The sequence below is a fragment of the Arvicanthis niloticus genome, chromosome 9, assembly GCF_011762505.2.
Source record: "Arvicanthis niloticus isolate mArvNil1 chromosome 9, mArvNil1.pat.X, whole genome shotgun sequence".
In the NCBI taxonomy this organism is placed as follows: domain Eukaryota; kingdom Metazoa; phylum Chordata; class Mammalia; order Rodentia; family Muridae; genus Arvicanthis; species Arvicanthis niloticus.
In genome coordinates, this window is record NC_047666.1 from 12,645,685 (window position 1) to 12,664,854 (window position 19,170).

Genomic DNA, 19,170 nt, shown 5'->3' on the forward strand with positions numbered 1-19,170 from the left:
GTGGTAAAATGAAAACATTGAGCCTGTTGTGTTGGCTCATACTGTAATCCCAGTACTTGCTCAAGGGAGAATTGTCATGTTTGAGTCCAGCCTAAGCTGCATAGCAAGTCCTCACACTTCAACAACAACAACAACAAAACATGAAAAGACAAGATAGATCTTGATCTTACCCTTTCTGTAACGTAGCCTCTCTAAGCCAGTTCTTAGCTGCTTCAGAAGCAGCCGAAAGGGGGAGTGTCAGTCACCAAGGTGCTTAGATCATCAAAAGGAGCATGGTAGAGATTGATTTCATGAAGTCCGAATTTTCTGTTCTCTCCCCTCACTTCATAATAGTAGGACATCTGTAGCAGGTATATAGTTTTGCTTCAGCAAATACAGTTTTCCCTAAGGGAATGGCCTTTTGGGTGTCAGTCCCTTGGTTTCATGGGTTGTGCACATGTCGCCCTTGGTGGTGTGAGAGGATGCCGGTCTAGAGTGAACCGTTGTAAGGCTGCTGATGCTCCAGAGACCCCACCGTTGGCCCCATACAAGCATTTGCAGGATCATCCGTAGCCTAAAGGCAAGAGGCAGTGGGTTGATGTAGAATATTTCAAACTCTGACTCACGCCTTTTAGTGTATCAAAAAAAAAAAATCATTGAGCTGAGCATGTGAACGACCATGTAGCTCTCGACTGCAATCCCAATTAGTCAGGAGCCTGAGGCAGGAGGATCACAAATTCAAGGCCAGTTTAGACTACATATGAAGACTTTATCTCAAAACTAAACAGACAAGTTTAGGGAACACTTGACCTGTAGAATCCAGGCCTGGGATTTGCAGGACGGTGGTGAACCCAAGCATTGCTTCTCACTGGCAGTGTGGCATACGGTGTCCTGAGGATGCAGGAGGGAGAGTGCATTTAGGGCTTCTGGCTCCTGTTGCTTTTGATCCATGTGTCCTTCTACCTCAGACAGGAAGAACTTGATCCTAAGGGACCACAAGTCTTTAGGAGCTATTCTAAAGGATTCTAGCATCTAGGAAATGAACACTCTGCATGTCTAGGAAAGAGTGCATAGGGTGGCCCTGAGTGGCCCTCTAGGAAATGAATGGTACTCACTGCCACATTTGGTACCTGGCTCCCACTTTTCCCATAGGAGTTCTTCTTCCACTGCATGGCGGGACGAGAAGGCCTGGTGGACACTGCTGTCAAAACCAGCCGCTCTGGCTATCTCCAAAGGTAATAAATAAATAAATTAATTAATTAATTAATTAATTTATCTGTAGCCCTCTGATAGGTGGGTTGGCATCCCCCGACCTTGTGCCTGTCATGTGCATTCTTTAGATGATATAATCTCTTTTAAATGTCTCCAGGTGTAGCCCAAGACAGAAAATAGCACAGAGTATTTCTGCATTACTGGTAGAGCATGCCTTCAGAGGTTCACACAGTAGGCCCTGTGATCTACAGGTCTTCTAGGTGTGCCTTACCTGTGAGCTGCCTATGCCTCAAAATATCTGAACACAACCCAACAGAAAATTGTAATCCCACACCAAAGATTACCGGATTCTTTTTTGCACATATAAAGCTCGGATACACAGTTCTCGGGTAAACTTTGTAGGCGACAGCATAATGAACAGTGTCCAAAGGTTGGACATGCCTGGATGGCAGTGGTGAGTTCCTTCCATGTCTGAGAGGCTCGGCAACCTGGGATAAGCACTGACGGGTGTCCTTGTCACCTGGGGGGTCATCGGCCAAGACCTTTTCTTTCCTCGCAGGTAGGAAAAGAAACAGTCTTGTACCTAGCCTTATTGGGTAGACAGAAGGATCTGAGCTCAAAAGAATGTATGCTAGTGGGAATAATGATAGAAACCTGAGGGAGGCAAACCCCACATCTCTCCGGCTGCGACACTGAGCGCTGTGGGCAGGGTGACAGGAGCCCAGTTCCTTCCTGGCTTCCCCTTGAATCTTTGCCCACTGGTTACTGCTTTGACATTCTTTTCTGAGCTCAAACTTGTCAAGCCTGCATACCAAGCCTTCTTGACTCCCTGGCACTAGAGTAGAGGAGAACAGTTGAGTGATCTGTTGGTAAGAAGCCCATCTGTGGAGTTGGCAGTGCACAAGCAAGGTCAGGGAAGAAAGGTCAGCCCCCTTTCTTCCTAGGGGCCTGAGTTACCTGACCTTTGTGTGAGCAGTGGTTAGACTTAATTCCCCCTAGATTGTTGAAGAATACAAGTGTAGCATAAGAAAAGCTGGGAAGCACATGATCGGTGAACTCTGCATGGTAGGATCCAAGTCTGGGAACCCATAGAAGAATGAATGGGAGGGTGTTGGGGTCTCTGGCTGACCAGAAGAGCAGCAGCCACTGGGGCAAAGCTCACAGGATTCACCTGCCAGTGGGAGCTCATGAAGGCTTAGGCATGAGGAGGCACAGCATAGCCTTCAGGTAGGGAAGTGGAGAAGACACAGAACTGCTCACTGAAGTTCTCAGGCCCGAGAGGAAGCACAGCACAGTTAAAGGGAAGCAGAAAGAATACTGTAGCAGAGAACGGGATGTGGCTGTAGCTATGTCAGTGGGTCACTAGAGATAAGACCTGGAGCTTGGAGAAGCAGTCTGGACACATGGATATGAGGGACAGATGTTAGGCCCTCTAAGGCCAGCATAGCAGTGGGCCAAAGACTGACATCATCACCACTGTGTGGTGAAAGGCACCAGCTTGCCAGCCTCTGAGTCAAACATCATGAAAGTGGTGGCTAAAACTGAGCTCTGCTCTTCCAGCTTGGGTTGGATGCTGGGGGAGAGAAAACAGGGTCTTAGGAAACTGCAGTAGACATTGAGTTGTGACCAAGACAGAAAGCAAGAGAGGGTGAAGAAGCCAGCTGCCATAGAGGACTGAAGACAAAGGTCTTCAGGTAGGGGTGTCATGTCAGTATTTAGTTTCTGATGCTGCCCCTTTGCTTGGCAGCCTCTACTTGACAGTTTAAGATTCTTCCTTCTCTTCCGTTTGCCTGCCTATGATTCTAAGAATGCTGGCTGGTCCCTTTGAGCTCTGAGATATAGCAGAGTAAAGGGGCGGGGAGCAGCCATAACAGCTGAGCTGAATGGAACCTGGCCTTGGGAGGTGGCAACCAGACCACTGAGGCATCTCTTCCTGGGAAATGGGCAGGAAATGTAGCTTCTGCATGTTTGATCCCAGGACCTGGAGCACTGGAAGTGGTCCATTCTAGAGTCTTTCCTGGAACAGTAGTCCCCTTCCTTCCCATCATAGCCGTCCTGGGAGGTGTTTACCGTGCACTGAGCAGAAGTTTCCTTACAGGTGTATCATCAAGCACCTGGAAGGGCTGGTCATCCAGTACGATCTGACGGTCCGTGACAGCGATGGCAGTGTGGTGCAGTTCCTGTATGGGGAGGACGGCCTGGACATCCCCAAGACACAGTTCCTACAGCCCAAGCAGTTCCCCTTTCTGGCCAGCAATTATGAGGTATTGTCAGACCCCGTGATGCCTGTGGGTGATGCCTGGAGCCCTACCATTTCATCCATGTGGCCACTGAGAAAAGCCCCACCAGTGTTCTGAAGCATTTGCTGTTTTCAGAGCTCCTCCTTAGACTTTGCCCACTCAAGGTCATGGCAACACATGAGTACCCGTGGAACAGTAGCTGCCTTTGGGAAGTTGGGGTGCTGGGCCTTAAACTGAAACACACAGAAAGTCTGGGTTCCTCCTTGGTGCAGTCCAGGGCTATAGCAGCCCTCTGCCCAGTTTTAGCTAAAGCAACTAAATGCCGAAGCTATGATAACCAACTGGTAGGAGGTAGGCGGGGCAGGGGTTTGAACAGGCCCACCTCATTGCTGTGAACTGAACAGTTACCCTGTTTTCAGCTTGGGAAAGTGAAACCATCATGAGCTGTCCGGGACTTACTTCTGATAGCAGAATTGAGGATCTCAGTCCTGGCTGGGCCCTCGACTTACTGGCACCTGTCCCCTGGCCATCTTTCCCTCTTCCTGGGAGGCTGTTCTTAGTTAGCTGAGCTCTCTCCTAATGGTGAAGGCTTTCTTCACCAGGTGTTTGTTTCTCCTGGGAGGTGTTCTGGGGACTCTTCTTACGTACCTTGAGTCACTTGAAGTCATTTAATATGGCCCATTTTTTATGCTGTCATCTTACCTGTGTGGTTTGCTTATTTAGGTGATAATGAAATCCAAGCATCTTCATGAAGTTTTATCCAGAGCAGATCCCCAGAAAGTGCTACGCCACTTCAAAGCCATTAAAAAATGGCATCACAAGCATCCCAGTGCCCTGCTGAGAAAAGGTGCCTTCCTGAATTTTTCCCAGAAGATTCAGGCAGCTGTGAAAGCCTTGAACCTAAAGGGCAAGACCCAGAATGGCCGCAGCCCAGAGACCCAGCAGGTAATGTGAGGAGGCTGTGTCCACAGTGCCTAGCTTGTTCAGGCCTCCCAGAGAGGAAGGAGAAGATGTTCCCTAATAGAGTGTGGTATCAGTCCAGATGCCAGCGGTAGCCATGAAGACTACAACTAGGAGACTCATTACACACAAGAGTAGTAGGCTTGAAGGAATTCCTAGGGCTTTGATGGGCATGAAAGATCAGGGAGACCAGTCGCTAGAAGTGGAGAGGCCATCAGTGAGCAGAGCTCACTGATAGAGACCTAGTAGAGAGAAGGCCAGCCTGGGTTTGGGAGAGAAATGCTAACTAGCATTTAGTAGTCGCCTCACTCTGAGTGTCATGGTTGCCTGGGACAGTTCTTTGCCTCTTATCATACCATAGTCATGAATACCGCCCATTTGACTCCAGAGGAATCTTTATTGGACAGTAAATACTATGCTTTGGACAGTTTCAAGATGAATTGCCCTGGTCAGCACCATGCCATGGGACAGAGTCCTCCCTATTTTAAGTGTTGAGCTGGTCCTTACGTCATCACAGCCTGGTTCCTACCTTGTGCTTCCCCTGCTCTCCTCCTTTGAGTCTTGTGCCTGGAGTTGGAGACTTGTGCCTGCCCTGATGCCTTCCCACCTAGCTAAGACACAGCTTGCTATCTATTCAGATGTTACAGATGTGGTATGAATTGGATGAGCAGAGCCGATGGAAATACCAGAAGAGGGCTGCCCCTTGTCCCGACCCTAGCCTTTCTGTGTGGCGCCCAGACATCTACTTTGCATCTGTGTCTGAAACATTTGAAAAAAAGATTGATGACTACAGTCAGGAGTGGGCAGCTCAAGCAGAGAAGAGTTACAAGAAATCAGAGCTTTCCCTCGACAGGTGAGGACATTGATCTGTGACATGGTGAGTAAGCCTCCAGTCCACTCCAGAAGAGGAAAGCAGCCTTCACCTGCATACCAGAAGGTCTCCTTTGCCTTCAAAAGCATATAGAAGACCTTACCTAGACATGTAGCTCTATGGCTTCTTCCACATGTGCACTGCCCTCATACTCAGTTGTTCATACACACCCCGGTTTGTTGAGCCCCTTCCATGTAAGATAATGGTTGTTGCTAATGGGCCAGCCATCTGGGAAGGATGGTCAGTACATGACAGAATTATGCAGTGCCAACACTGCATAATACGGATGTGATTTACACATGCAGATGCACGCCCCTACCTCTGACTGCTTAGTAAACTGAACCTATTTCCAGCTGGTACAGTGGAAGTGTAAGCCAAACTTCTCCTGCTAGCAGGGGAGGGGATGTGAATGGTCACAAAATAACCACTACTCAGGGGCCTTTGTCACTGGCCTGGCAAGGGCACATGATGTTCTTGTGGCAAACAAAGAACCAGCTAGGGCTCTGTGTTCCTGGTTTCTAGTGTGTCAAGTAGTCTACTACTTGCTCCTGATTCTTGCTGTCGTCCCCTGTGTCTCCAGGCTGAGAACCTTACTGCAGCTGAAGTGGCAGCGCTCACTGTGTGACCCAGGCGAGGCTGTTGGCCTCCTGGCCGCCCAGAGCATCGGAGAGCCCTCCACACAGATGACACTGAACACCTTCCACTTTGCAGGCAGAGGCGAGATGAACGTCACCTTGGGCATTCCAAGGTATGGGGGCACAAGGAGGCACCCCTCCGCTGTGTAGTCTGCTCTAATGCTCCTGGGAAAGGAGTCATTTTATAAGAGGGACAAGGAACTAGAGTGGGAGATGGATTCTCTCATACCTATTTGTAGCCAGAGTGGTGTCTGTGGCTCTTTTAGGGTTCTGTAGATTCCTCTGCCACTCCATCAGGTTACTAGAGATACCTGTGAGGCCTCACACACAAGAGCATGGTTCAGTCCAGCACAGTGCCACCTGGTTGCCCGACTACAGGATGTCATTCTTGTGGCCATGGCCCTTTAGGTATATATCTATACACTGTAGTGTGGTAACTGCTGGGGAAGCAGAAAACATGGACCCACACTGCTGGCATTCCTCCATCCATGCACATTCCACTCTCTGTCAGAATGGTGCTGGATAGCTTCCCCAACTTCTCACTGTGAGGGTTCTCTCCCATGACTGCGGAGCCCACTGTCAGGGTGGCAGATCTCAGTAAGAGTGCTGAAGGCTTCTTCTAGTTTACTCTTTCCTCCGTCTCTCAGTTGGTGCGCTCTCTGTAAATGCCTGCTGACTAAGACCGTGAGGAGCTGGTCCTTAGCTGTAAGTGCACGTGAGGAGCTGGTCCTGCAGGAAACCTGGCAGGACCCGAGTTGTGACTGATAGGACATACTCCTCTTGTCTTATCCCAAACACTGCCATCTTTAAGAGGTTTCAGGTGAACAAGAAACTCTAGTTACCTCTGATCAGATGTGTTCTTATCCTTTGTCAGACTGAGGGAGATTCTCATGGTGGCCAGTGCCAACATCAAAACACCCATGATGAGTGTGCCTGTGTTCAACACCAAGAAAGCATTGAAGAGAGTGAAGAGTCTGAAGAAGCAGCTCACCAGGGTGTGCCTGGGGGAGGTAACTGTCTCTCATACTTGATTGAATGCTGGGTGGAGACCTGATCCTGCCTCCTCTTACTACGACAGAGCAGTCTACTGTCATCTTAGTTCCAGACTCCCACCAGGAGACAGACACTGTCTCTGCCAGGTGCTAAACAGGCAGGGTTAGATCAAGAAGCTTTTAAGATAATTGTTAGATCCATAGCATTTGCCTGGAGAATGTGGTAAGAGTGCTTCCTGGGTTAACTTAGCAAACTGCAGGGCTATTCACTTAAGCATACCCCAAGGATTCATGCAGGCAGAACTTTCTTTGGAGTTGGAGGCTGTGACCCCTCAGACTTTTGATGTCTTGCAATCCAGTTGCAGTATACAATCATCTGCGACCTGGACAGGTCAGATTCTCTGTGTTCATCTGGTTTTAGGTATTGCAGAAAGTTGACATCCAGGAATCCTTCTGTATGGGAGAGAAACAGAATAAATTCCGGGTGTATGAGCTCCGGTTTCAGTTCTTGCCACATGCATATTACCAGCAGGAGAAGTGCCTGAGACCCGAGGACATCTTGCACTTCATGGAAACCAGGTCAGAACTCATGTGTTTGTCTTTAACTTTGAGCCATGGAGTACTCCTGGCGTGAGCCCACAAAGGAAGTGTTTCAGAGGACAGTAGGCCCTGCCACCTGATATGGACCCCCACCCCTATCCGGCCTGTAAGTGTGACCTTTCTTAGTTAGCCATTTATTATTGCCCCAGCTTGTCTTGGATTGTCGAGTCCTCTCCTGCTTATTGTATTAAGGTATGAAAGGACCTGTACAGGAAGCAGAAAGAGCCTCATCATAGTGGTGCTTCTGTGGTTCAGACCAGCACATGGCAGAAGGTGGGATTTGTGTATCAGCCTGTAATGTGCTTCCTCGTTCACATCTTGTCAGCTGATAGGGAGCCGGTGGCATGTCATTTCCCAACCACTTTATAAATGGATACTCACTGTAGGAATTCTGTTTTCTATCTGCTAGGGAGAATGAACTTCCCTTTTCTCTCAAGTTCAGGTTACTGATGGACATTTGAAAACATAGGCTGTAATAGTGAGGGTACAAGATCAGAAGCATGGGACGATTCACCAAAGCACTTGCTTTGCCCAGTATGGTGAAGCAGAGTGGGAGGACACTGGCAGAGCGTGGAACCATTTTTGGGGGGGAGGGGAGGTTGGCTCTCATGTGCAAGAATGTGGACCAGGTCACCCGTATCTAATGATTTCAAAAAAGAAAGGCTTGCCTCCTACTGCTGTCTTGTTACATGCTTTTTCTTTGGATGAGCAGAAGGGGAGAGAAAGTCAGTCTCCTAGTGTTCAAGTATCAACAACTAGTAAATACACGTTTAATACATTTAAGCAAATAGAGATACCATCATTGACAGGATTTGCCATGTGCCCCTGACCACTGCCTTTTATGTAGACAGGATCCCAGGTCTCCCCAGAGCTGCTAACTTGTAGAGATCCAGGACAGTAAGATGGCTCAGTGGGTAAAGGCACATGTCACCAAGCCTGACATTCGATCCCTAGGACCTCTTATAGTGGAAGGAGAGCGCTGACTCTCAAAAGTTGTCTGTCCTCTGAGTGCTCTGTGCACACTGGCGTGCTTACACGCAGAGAACCAGCGGCTGGGCAGAGAAAGAAGTCCTGCTTCAGCCCTCACTCAGGTGACTGAGGTTGCCGGCTACGCTTACATCAGTGCCTCCATGTATCTCTGCCCAACACGTGCTTTGTTCCTTCATGTGCTCTGGGACACTGGGCAGAGTGACAGGAGCACAGAACGGGCTCCAGCCTGCCAGCTTGTTAATTAACAGAGGAGAACAGGGCTCCCACGTACAGCGGGTATTTGTGCTGGCCTGGAAGTTCTCTTCTGAGAAGTGGGACTCAGAGCCCACAGGGCCTGAGGGTAATTGAGAGGAGGCAGAGTCAACAGCTTGCCACATTTCTCTTCACCCCGGAAGCTTTAGCTGCCAAGCAGGAAGGACACTATGAGGGACATGCCAGCTGAGCATAGAGTTCTGTCTGCCCTGTGGAAGAAAAAAAAAAAGATGTATTTGTATTACTTTAATTATGTGTATCTGTGTATGGGTATGTGTGTGCTGTGTGCAGGTGTCCGCAGAGGCCAGAGATGTCAGATCTCTGTGGTGCTGGAGTTGTAGGCAGTTGTGAACCACCCAACATGGGTTGTGGGAACCAAACTCAGGTCTTTGAAGAACAGTAAGGCCTCTTGACCACTGAACCATCTCACCAGCTGCTAAACCACTTTTTTGTTTGTTTCTTCTTACAAGTGACAACCCTGGCTTGTTCCCAGCAGTGTAGAACTTCTTAGCTCCTAGATGTCTTTTGCTTGCACACTTGAAAGCTGTGATAAACAGGGCATGTGCGGTCACTTTGGTCAGCGACAGTCTCAGTGAGTTTGTAGCATGCCTCCAAGGCTCAGGCAAAGAGAAGAGCAGCCTGTACTGTGGGCTGCGGTTTAGAGTTCTCCGTCAGCCTAGACAGTGAGTGACTCAAGTGCATTAAGGCCTGGGAGCTCACAGGAAATGGAAGGGAGCCTGAGAGCCACCCTCCCCAGCAGCTGTTCTCCTTTCTTCCCTTCTCCTGTCTCCGCCACCTCTTTCTTTTTCTCTCCCCTCCTCATCTGTCAGATCACTAGGGTTTTTTCCTTTCCTTTTTTTTTTTTTTTTTTTTTTTTTTAACAAATAATGGAAGGAAAAGGAAACAGAAGCAGAGGTGTTCCTTGTTGGAGACACAGATGGTCTCAGCTGTCTCTGCTGGCATCCATCGCTTTGCATGTCTGTGTGGCTGACCTGGAAGAGTAGGCCAGAGTGGGAAAGTGGCAAGAGCACTGAGCCGAGTCAAGGACTGTAGCTTCTGGCTCCTGTCCCAGCCATGAACTTAGTCTGCAAGCCATTCATTCTGCAGTCAGAGCAACTGAGCAGAATCGACTTGAAGCAGCAGCTGCTGGGGGTGGGACAGGCCCTTTGGGGAACATTGAAGGGTCCTGTTCCCAGTGCATAGTTGTTTATGTGGGATGGGAGGTTCCTCTGCCATATGCCTCTCCCATTCCTTTCATTTGCCACACTGCCAGGTAGCACGACCTTCACAGAACATTCACTGAGGGCCATCACTCTCCTTGCTCTTGGCACAATCACAGAAGAGCACACTGGCAGGCCCTGCAGGAAAACAGTGCTGTCTATCATTCTCAGGCACCCTGCTGCTCCACCTTCACCCTTGTCTCCTTAGTTCTGCACACCAAAAGATTCGGGCAGGGCAGAGAGGGGCCCTGGGGGATGGGGGTGGGGGCTCTCAGAGGAGTTCCACTGCACCTCAGCCTAGCCTTGGGAGATGGAGTAAGACACCACCACCCCCATTGAATATTGCTGAGGGTGTAGATGCTCAGAGGATCCCTGAGAATAGGAACAGATGGCTTTTGTGAATGGTGGGCAAGGAACCTGAGCTGGAGGGTCCATATTGAGACAGGGCAGATGTACCTGACGACAGAGCACAGTCCCTAGCCTCTGGAGGGGAGCACCCTGTTCTGCCTTATTCCATCTCCTCTGTGGTGCCCTGGGTAAGTGATCCTTTGTAAGATGTGATCAAGACTCTCACCCTTCTCCAGTGTCTGCTCTTTCCACCTGACTGTATCCTTCCAAAGTTCTGCCCTGCCTCCCCTCTTCTGACTCTCCTGCCCCCATTTCTCAGCACCTGGTGAGCAAGCTTGTCTCTATATTAGTGGGTCTCAAATAAACTGTGTACTCTTTGAGAAGTTAAAAAAACAAATGGCTGGAGAGTTGGCCCAAAGCTTAAGAGCCCTCTTGCAGCAGTCCAGGTTTGATACCCAGCACATACAACCATCTGCAACTCCAAGTACAGGGAATTTGGCACCGTCTTCTGGACTCCAAGGGTGCTAGATGCACATGTGGTACACATAGATACATGCAGGCAGACACTCAACACATAAAATACGTACATCGTTTAAACAAAAACAGGAAGCAACGATGCCGTTCTTTAGGCTTTAATGAACAAAACAGTAAAACATTTGACTTACTGCTTTTCAAATGAAGACTCCATGTTTCTTTGAGGGCTGGCAGCCTGTCTTTTATCATTCTCCTGCCTACAGGACTAGTGTGGTTTTAGGCACAGGGTAGAACTCAAGAACATAGGATGGATGAATGCAGGGCTTAGAGTGAGACCTTAGACTTTGTATAGTTAATGCAGTCCTCTTTGGGATGTTCCAAGTGCCTAACAAAGGAGTGAGAGGTTATTTTAAAAAATAAATAAAAAAGTAGGAATGGGGAAGGCTGAAATCCAAGGGACCCTTAAGATGGGGGGTGGAGGGGGGTGACTCGGGGAGAAGAAGAAAGAGACCCATGAGTTCTTCAGATAGGTTTGGTTCTAACCCATTGGTGTGACCATTGCCACAAAGTCCACTGTGTTACCCTTTGAAGTTTCAGTGCACTTTTACGTCTTCTCTTGTTTATTCAGTTGTCGGGGTTCCCATGTATGAGGGTGTGGATTCCTCTGATCTGACCAGACCTACTTTCTTGAGATACTGCAGATGTCTGGGAGGGGGAAGGCTGTCCCAGGCTGCATTCCCATCTCTTAGAATTGGTTCTGCTGTCCTGATTGGATGACAAGCACAGTAGCGCCAGTATCCGTCATGTACCAAATACAAGCTCTACCAAGCCTTAAGGAAAGTATATGGTGGCTAAAACACATTTGCACTTTACGTATTAAAATCCACATTCTCCAGACAAGTTAAAAAGTTCAAGAAGCTGTCTGTCACAGTCAGAGGTACGTTAGTTTAGGAGTGACAGAGTGTATCCAGATGCGGCAGGCTGGAGTATGAGACTGGTGTTCTTTCTGACAGATTCAGCAAGTGGGGGAAGGTAGAGGTGGGTAGGAGAGACTGGCCTCAGTCCCTTGTGCTGGCTCCCATGCAAATCCTTTAGCATCAAGAGGGCCAGACACACTTATCCTGATGGGGCTGGATGGCTTTCTTCTCATACAGATTCTTTAAGCTACTAATGGAAGCTATCAGAAAGAAGAATAGCAAAGCATCAGCCTTCAGAAGTGTGAATACTAGGAGAGCTACACAGAAGGACCTCGATGACACTGAGGACTCGGGGAGGACTCTGGTAAGCGAACGCCAGGGACCTCTATGAAATGCACAGGACTGATCTTAAGGCTGAGAGACTTGGAGGGCTCCCATACGGACGGGCTTCTCTGGGGGAGGTTTCTGTGACAGTTCTCAGCATTCTGCAAGATCTCTATGTACCTCAGCATTTATCTGCTGCTCTCGTCTAGTAAGCTACACTTATCACTCCCAGACATGGTGGGCCAGGCCAGCAAGGCTGCCAGCAATCTGGTTTGCTCAGCTCTGGATCAGACCTATGGACATCTGGATGGCTCTGTAAGAAGTTTCCATCCTCGAGATGGTACACTGAGCCCTTGAAAGTTCTCCTTTCTCTCTGCATTTGATTTCCCCCAAAGCACCAAGGCACTGAGTAAAGTGATCTGAAGCAGAGAAGTTGAGCCTCAGTGAAAAAGGGGGAAGAAAGACTATTGGTAGGAGAGGAAGAAGTGGCCAGATAAGGAGCAGTGTGGGAAGTCCCTAAGGCCAGGAGCAGAGCACTCCTAGGGCTGCAAGCGGAGGCCTGTGCTGATGCAGTGAGCCTGCTCAGGTGGCTTGTCACATGGACTGGGAATGCCCTGCCTGGCTCTTTGTCATCTGTCTCTGGGCCTAGATCAGAGAAAATCCTAGGTTCCTCTTGTCCTGTGGCTTTGCCATTTCAGTAACTTAAGCATAGATCAACACAACTGTATTCAACTGTTTGTCCAGTCCTCACTTCACCAGAAAGAGGCAAAGAAACTAGAAACCAAAGCCAGGAAGGGAAAAAACAGCTTTCTCCTTCCCACCCACAATGTTGGAGCAGTATTTATGTCACGTAATGACTGTGGGCAGCCCCCTACAATTACACTGTATCACTAACCCTTTTAACCAAAATATTATGGTATACAAGACAGGTAATGACATGTATGTGACGTGAACACAGACGGAGGGGCTGTGATAAGCCAGTAGGAACTAAGGAACGAGCAAGGAGGGAGGACAGAGGGCAGCTAGGTGGAGTGTACTGAGAGCGACGCAGACGCTGCAGCAAGCCCTTGCTCTGTAGGGTGTCTAGAGGGAAGGAGGTTTGCAAACTCAAGGCTAGGTGAGCAGACTGGGTGGAAGGGCTAGGTTGGGGACTGAGTGGGTAGAGGACAGCAGACGGATTCACTGACTACTGGATATTACTAGAACTAATCATTTTTTTCTTGACCTCAAACCACAGAGAGAGGAGGAAAGGGATGAGGAAGAAGAGGGGAACATTGTGGATGCTGAAGCTGAGGAGGGGGATGCAGATGCTTCTGACACCAGACGCAAGGAGAAACAAGAAGAAGAGGTGAGGGATGCTGGTGGGGTGCAGGGTTGTGCTCACACATAAGGAATTCCCCCGGACCGTGCCCCTCCGTCACACTGGGAACCCACCAGAAGTCTGAAGGAAGATATACCTCTTGATTAAGCAGACAGGACTTTACTTAGACTCTGGCTAACCCTGGATATGAGAGTCAGACTCAAAGACCCAGAGAAGACTGAGAAGAAGTTAGTGTCTGCTGTTTGTACAGTAAGAATATGATCTCTCTCTCACTGTCCCCAAACCAAATCCCTAGTGTCATAAGAGATTAGGGAGGCTGGGGAAAGGGGAAAGGGTTCTCAGGTAAGTGGGTGAGCCAAGGAAACTGTGGCAAGTGAGCTGCCTCTGAGGGGACATCAGGACTGAGGGCCAACTCAGTGGAAAGGCGAAGGAAGGTAGATGGAGATAGAAGGTGGCCAGGGCAGAGCAGAGAAGCTAGTGTGGGCCAGTGGGGCCTGGGGTTGTCCCATAGGTGACATCTGGGTGGCTGGGACCTGCACTGACTGCCTACATCTCATGTCCTGTCAGGTTGACTATGAGAGTGAGGAAGAAGGAGAGGAGGAAGAGGAGGAGGAGGATGTACAAGAAGAAGGGAACATCAAAGGGGAAGGTGCCCACCAGGGCTATGAGCCTGATGAGGAACACGGTTCAGGCCTCGAGGAGGAATCATCCCAGAACCCTCCCCGCCGCCACTCCAGGCCTCAGGGAGCTGAGGCCATGGAACGCCGGATCCAGGCTGTACGGGAGTCCCACTCATTCATTGAGGACTACCTGTATGACACAGAGGAGAGCCTGTGGTGCCAGGTCAGTGTCTACACAGCTTGGCTCTAGGGGCTTATGTCTAACCTGACCCTCAAGTAGAAGCTTAATGCTTAATCCATAATTCATAATCCACAATTCATGCTCTTTCTGCATGAATATCCCCTGAAGAACCTCTGGCTCTTTAAAATATTTTATCTGTATGGGTGTTTTGCCTGTGAGTATGGTCACACACCATATGTGCAATTCCCTTGGAGGCCCAGAAAAGAGCATTCCTTGGAAACAGAGTTACAGATGGTTGTAAACCACCATGTGGGTACTGGGAATTAAACCCAAGTCCTCTGGAAGCGCGGCCAGTATTATTAGCCACGTTTCTCGAGCAGCCCTGGAAGAATCTCTTAATGACTGGTGACCTGTGCTCTGAAACACAGCCTCGCCCGTTCCACTTTCTAACCCCTAGTGCTGAGAAATAGTGCATATGTGTCAATGGCAGGCCTAGCACGTAAGATCCTCTAAATGAATCACTTCATTTAATATAAGCACAAACATGTCATCCGTACATCACAGGCATAGCAGCTTCCTTTCTTCCTGCCAGGAGACAGTGACCCATCATTTGAGCTTGCTCCAAAACGTCCTCTGTACCCCATCCTGAGAATTTCATGGTTCCTTTGAGGCCTGTGTGGTTCAGTGTTTTAATATCGGCGTAGGCATATTCCTTATCCTCTCTTTAATCAAACGCATGGTTCCCAAGCATAGATAACAAAGCTTGCTGGGGGGACCTGGAGCCTGAAGCAGCAGGCACTGTGTTGTGGCCACTGAGAGGACAGGCAGTGCAGCAGACTTGACATCTGGTAGCTGTTTCCACCTTGAATACGGGTCATTTAAACCACCCAGTTCTCAGCCCACCTGCCCACTTCTGCAGCAGGACCCATCTCCCCAGCCAGGAGAGTGTTAAATGGGCTTTGAAAGCTACTTGAAGTAGACCGTCAGGCCCCAGCCCCGTTCATGGAGCTGGGGGTTTGGGGAGTGTGGGGCTCTCTTCCTTGGCTCAGCTCTCTTTCTCCCATAGGTGACTGTGAAGTTCCCACTGATGAAGATTAATTTTGACATGAGCTCCTTGGTTGTGTCCTTGGCCCATAATGCCATTGTGTATACGACTAAGGGCATCACTCGGTGCCTCCTGAACGAAACGACCAATGATAAGAATGAAAAGGAGTTTGTGCTGAACACGGAGGGAATCAACCTCCTGGAGCTGTTCAAGTACTCCGAGGTATGTGACCCCCGCAGGCTGGTTGTTGGTTTGGGACAAATCCTTGCCCCCACCTCATGTTCTTTTGGGAGTTGACTCAGCTGGCTCTGGACCCTGCTGAGTCATTTGTGCTACACTGTGGACCCCAAGTTGAGTGCGTCCTCATTTGTGACCCAAGGACTCCCATTGCCTGTTAGTTTGCCGTATGGAAACAGGCTCAGCATTAGCCGGGGCTTTCTCAGCATCCATCATCTGAGAACCCTCTTTGTGTTGTTTTGTTTTCTCTTGGAGGAGTTCTCAGAGTTGAGTATAAGAAATAGTGCACTGGATCCCTGGCCCGAGTGTTGCTCACTCTGTCTGGTAAAGGTAGCTAGCTGCAGCTCAACCAGCAAGCACTCCCTGCGTGAAGCTGAAGGAGGCCCCGTGCTCCCATCCCACCACTCATCAGTCTTTCTCTGAGATGCTTTCACCCCCGGGTATAGGAGTTTCTCCTACACTAGGGAGCTTGGCTGCTCTGGCCCCATGTTCCCTCACCCACACTCCTGTCCAAGAATCCGTGCCACTTATGCCACACCGGTACTCTAGAGCTTTTACCAAGAGCTTGCCCGGGAGAGGAACAGAAGTGATCTGTACCTCCTGAGTATGTGGGTGTGGCTTGACTTGTTTACTTGGGGTTTGTTTCAAGTGCTCAGTCTCACAATCCTGCGGATTGTGTCTAATGCTGGGGTAGAGCCACCAAGAAAGAGCCTCTGTGGCTCAGTTGGAGCTTCAGGCCTCTAGAGAGGCCAAGTGAATTATGGGATGTAACCTGTTCCTGTCGTGTGCACCCTGGAGAGGTGTTCAAGGGTCTCTGCTGAGGAGCCTCTCCTCACCTCCCCAGGCGTCCATCCCAGTGAGCAGATCTCTGTTACAAGAATAATAATGAACAAAAAACTTTCTTGCTTAGTTTCAAATGTGTCCTGAGTTGTCTCTTTACACTGGTCACAAAAGCAAGACAGTCTAGAGCCCTGGCGACTCTCCTGCCTGTAGCTGTCCTCCTCGCTGGTCTCTGCTCCTCCACACACATGGCACCAGCTGCCCCCAGCCAGTGGGCACAAGGCGAGAGAGAATACTGGGGCATGCACACAGGACAAAGCTGGCAATGGGACACTTAAGTCGGTCCCTTCTTCCCTTGCCCAGGTACTGGACCTGCGCCGCCTCTACTCCAATGACATCCACGCCATGGCCAATACTTACGGCATCGAGGCTGCTCTGCGGGTGATCGAGAAGGAGATTAAGGATGTGTTCGCTGTGTATGGTAAGCAGAGCACACAGCAGACAGCATGCCTGGCCTAGTTGGAGTGCCCAGTGGCCAGGGCAAGAGAACTGAGGTGGTCAGCCCTGCGTTTGGTGGGAACAGAGGCATGGCTGCTGAGTGCACGGGGACTATAGTCACTTGAGAGTCCCCATGAGGGAGTGTGGAGGATGGTGACTTTGACTCTTGACATAGTGTCCCAGTTACTGGTGCCTTTGTGAATGAAGCTCATGATGGCTGGCTTTGGCCCTTCAGGGGGTCTAGATTCCAGGTAGAAACAGGACACTTGGCTGGATTCTCATTTCCTGTGCTTCTAGGTGGACATGATGAGCAAGATGGGCCAGGTGTAGGGCTTTCATGTCTGGATGAGGAAGTGAAGGAGCTGAGAGAGGTGCCGGGGTGTGGCTGTAGACCGCCTTGTGATAGATGATGCTTCCTCAGTGTCCCTGTGTCTAACCTTCCTGATGTTCTGCCCCTGTGATAGGCATTGCAGTTGACCCTCGCCATCTCTCCCTGGTTGCTGATTACATGTGTTTTGAGGGTGTTTACAAACCACTCAATCGCTTTGGGATTCAGTCAAGCTCCTCCCCTTTGCAGCAGATGACATTTGAAACCAGCTTCCAGTTTCTGAAACAGGCCACCATGATGGGTGAGTGTGGGCAGTGACTTGGGCCCTCCCTGGGCAGATGGGCTTGTCTCACCCCTTACATGCAGTGAGATCTTGGAATCAGAAGAAGAGAGGCAGCAGACAGTAAAAGTCTGCATTCTGATGGAATAAAGAGAGAGCTCCTCCTCCAAACTTAAGTACAGTGCCATAGCATGAGTGGGGGGGGTGGAATAATTACCTCCAGCGGAGATACACCATACAACCTCAGTATTCAGCCCTCAGTCCCTCACATCTCCCTCAGACCCCTGGCACAAGCTCTTTCTGTCTTTCATAGGATCCCATGATGAACTGAAATCACCTTCTGCCTGCCTCGTGGTGGGAAAAGTCGTCAAAGGCGGGACAGGCCTGTTTGAGCTCAAGCAGCCCCTAAGATAGCATCATTGTCTGCCCAGCCTGGAGGACCTGGGGGTGGGCACAGCTTACAGTTCAGAGTGACATAGCAAAGCAGTGACCTCGGGCTCCAGAAAGCAGGTGGCCTGAACTGGGCCAGCTTCACTCAGAAAAGGCTCCTCCTACCTAGCCTTTCCATCTCAGGATCAGGAACAAGGCTTCCCAAGCCCTCCAAGATGGCGATTGCTTGACTTGTGCTCCAGGAGGCCCCAGCCAAGATCCTAACAAGAGACCCAGGACTACACAGTGGGAAGATCACTGGGAGCCACGTTTGCTGTTGGGAATCCCTGGTGCCACCATTTCTATACATAGCTAGTAGCTAAGGAAACATTCCTAGGGGTTCCGGAAGACCCAGAAAGGGCATGAAACTTGCTTCATGTACCTGTCCCTCCCTGTTGCAGCTACCAAAGGAGAGTTCTCAAAGAGGCTCCACTCAGGGCTGCTTTCCTGGGCCAGAGTCAGTGGCACAAGGACCCCACCATACTGCTTTTGCTGCATGGCTGCATGTAGTAGACGAGACTGCCCCCACAGCCAGGACATCTCTCTGGGACTGCAGCAGCTCTCTACCTCACAGAAAGCCCAGGGTTTCCCACTGGGGCGATTCAGCAAGGCCAAGTAGCTTGCCCTTCCTGCCTCTGCACTCAGCTTGATATCAGAGCCCATGGTCGCCCCCAGCCCCTGCACTGCTGGGGTCTTTGAGCCATGCAGTAAGGTTCTCTGACAGGACAGAAAAGGCAGAGGCTTTATAAAGCCAGGCCATTTCTATTTTTGTCCACTGTTATTCTCACATGGGCTGAGTAATAAACATGGCTAGCTGGAACTGGCCGTTAGAAGATAATCAGGACTTAAGTTTTTAATCTTTTCCTTCATTTGTGGTTTTTGCATCTGGTACTTAGGATTTTCTTGGCACAGACTTCAGGCTACTCTTCCTTTTATCTGGCAATGTAGGGGCAGATCTTGTACCCCGACCCCTACCCCTACTCCCCGGTCTTCACCTCTGAATCCTACCCATGGCCAGAAGCACAGAATGGAAGGCTGTGGGAAAGATTTGTGTCACCTTAGTCGGGTAAGAAGGCTGCAGTGACCTCAAGAATGGGCTGGGCTAAAGGTCACCTTGCAAGAAGAGATTCTGCAGTCTCCTCCAGGCCCATGATGGGACCCAGCCTGTGTACACCCAAGAAAGCTAGCACCTCAAAACAGACTGTAGGACATGGCATAGAAGACTGCCACAGCCTCTACAGGAAACAGAAGGGGTCCCAGAGAACCCTGTCCTGAGGACACAGCCCGCAGGATAGATAGGACATTCATTCTTTGGGTGAAAAGGCAAGTTGATTACTCACTTCTTAAACCTCTAGAGTAGAGAGAGGGGATTCTTGTAGGAAATATCTGGAACTGAAGAGCATAGAGCTAAAGGAGCAAACCTTGAATGTAAACATG

General features: G+C 49.7%; 1 protein-coding gene across 1 annotated transcript in view; it reads left to right on the forward strand.

Moving 5' to 3' along the window:
- Polr1a (RNA polymerase I subunit A) overlaps positions 1-18,571 on the forward strand; it is a 64,265-nt gene extending 45,694 nt beyond the window's left edge. Inside the window, exons 21-34 of the mRNA XM_034511950.2 lie at positions 1,132-1,214; positions 3,290-3,455; positions 4,155-4,376; positions 5,030-5,244; positions 5,843-6,010; positions 6,772-6,907; positions 7,311-7,468; positions 11,928-12,054; positions 13,252-13,362; positions 13,903-14,178; positions 15,203-15,403; positions 16,562-16,679; positions 17,161-17,325; positions 17,618-18,571. Of these exons, the coding sequence (XP_034367841.1) occupies positions 1,132-1,214; positions 3,290-3,455; positions 4,155-4,376; positions 5,030-5,244; positions 5,843-6,010; positions 6,772-6,907; positions 7,311-7,468; positions 11,928-12,054; positions 13,252-13,362; positions 13,903-14,178; positions 15,203-15,403; positions 16,562-16,679; positions 17,161-17,325; positions 17,618-17,718 (2,247 nt within the window). The 3' untranslated portion in view covers positions 17,719-18,571. The remainder of the gene's footprint in view (positions 1-1,131; positions 1,215-3,289; positions 3,456-4,154; positions 4,377-5,029; positions 5,245-5,842; positions 6,011-6,771; positions 6,908-7,310; positions 7,469-11,927; positions 12,055-13,251; positions 13,363-13,902; positions 14,179-15,202; positions 15,404-16,561; positions 16,680-17,160; positions 17,326-17,617) is intronic.
- The last annotated feature ends 599 nt before the right edge of the window (positions 18,572-19,170 follow it).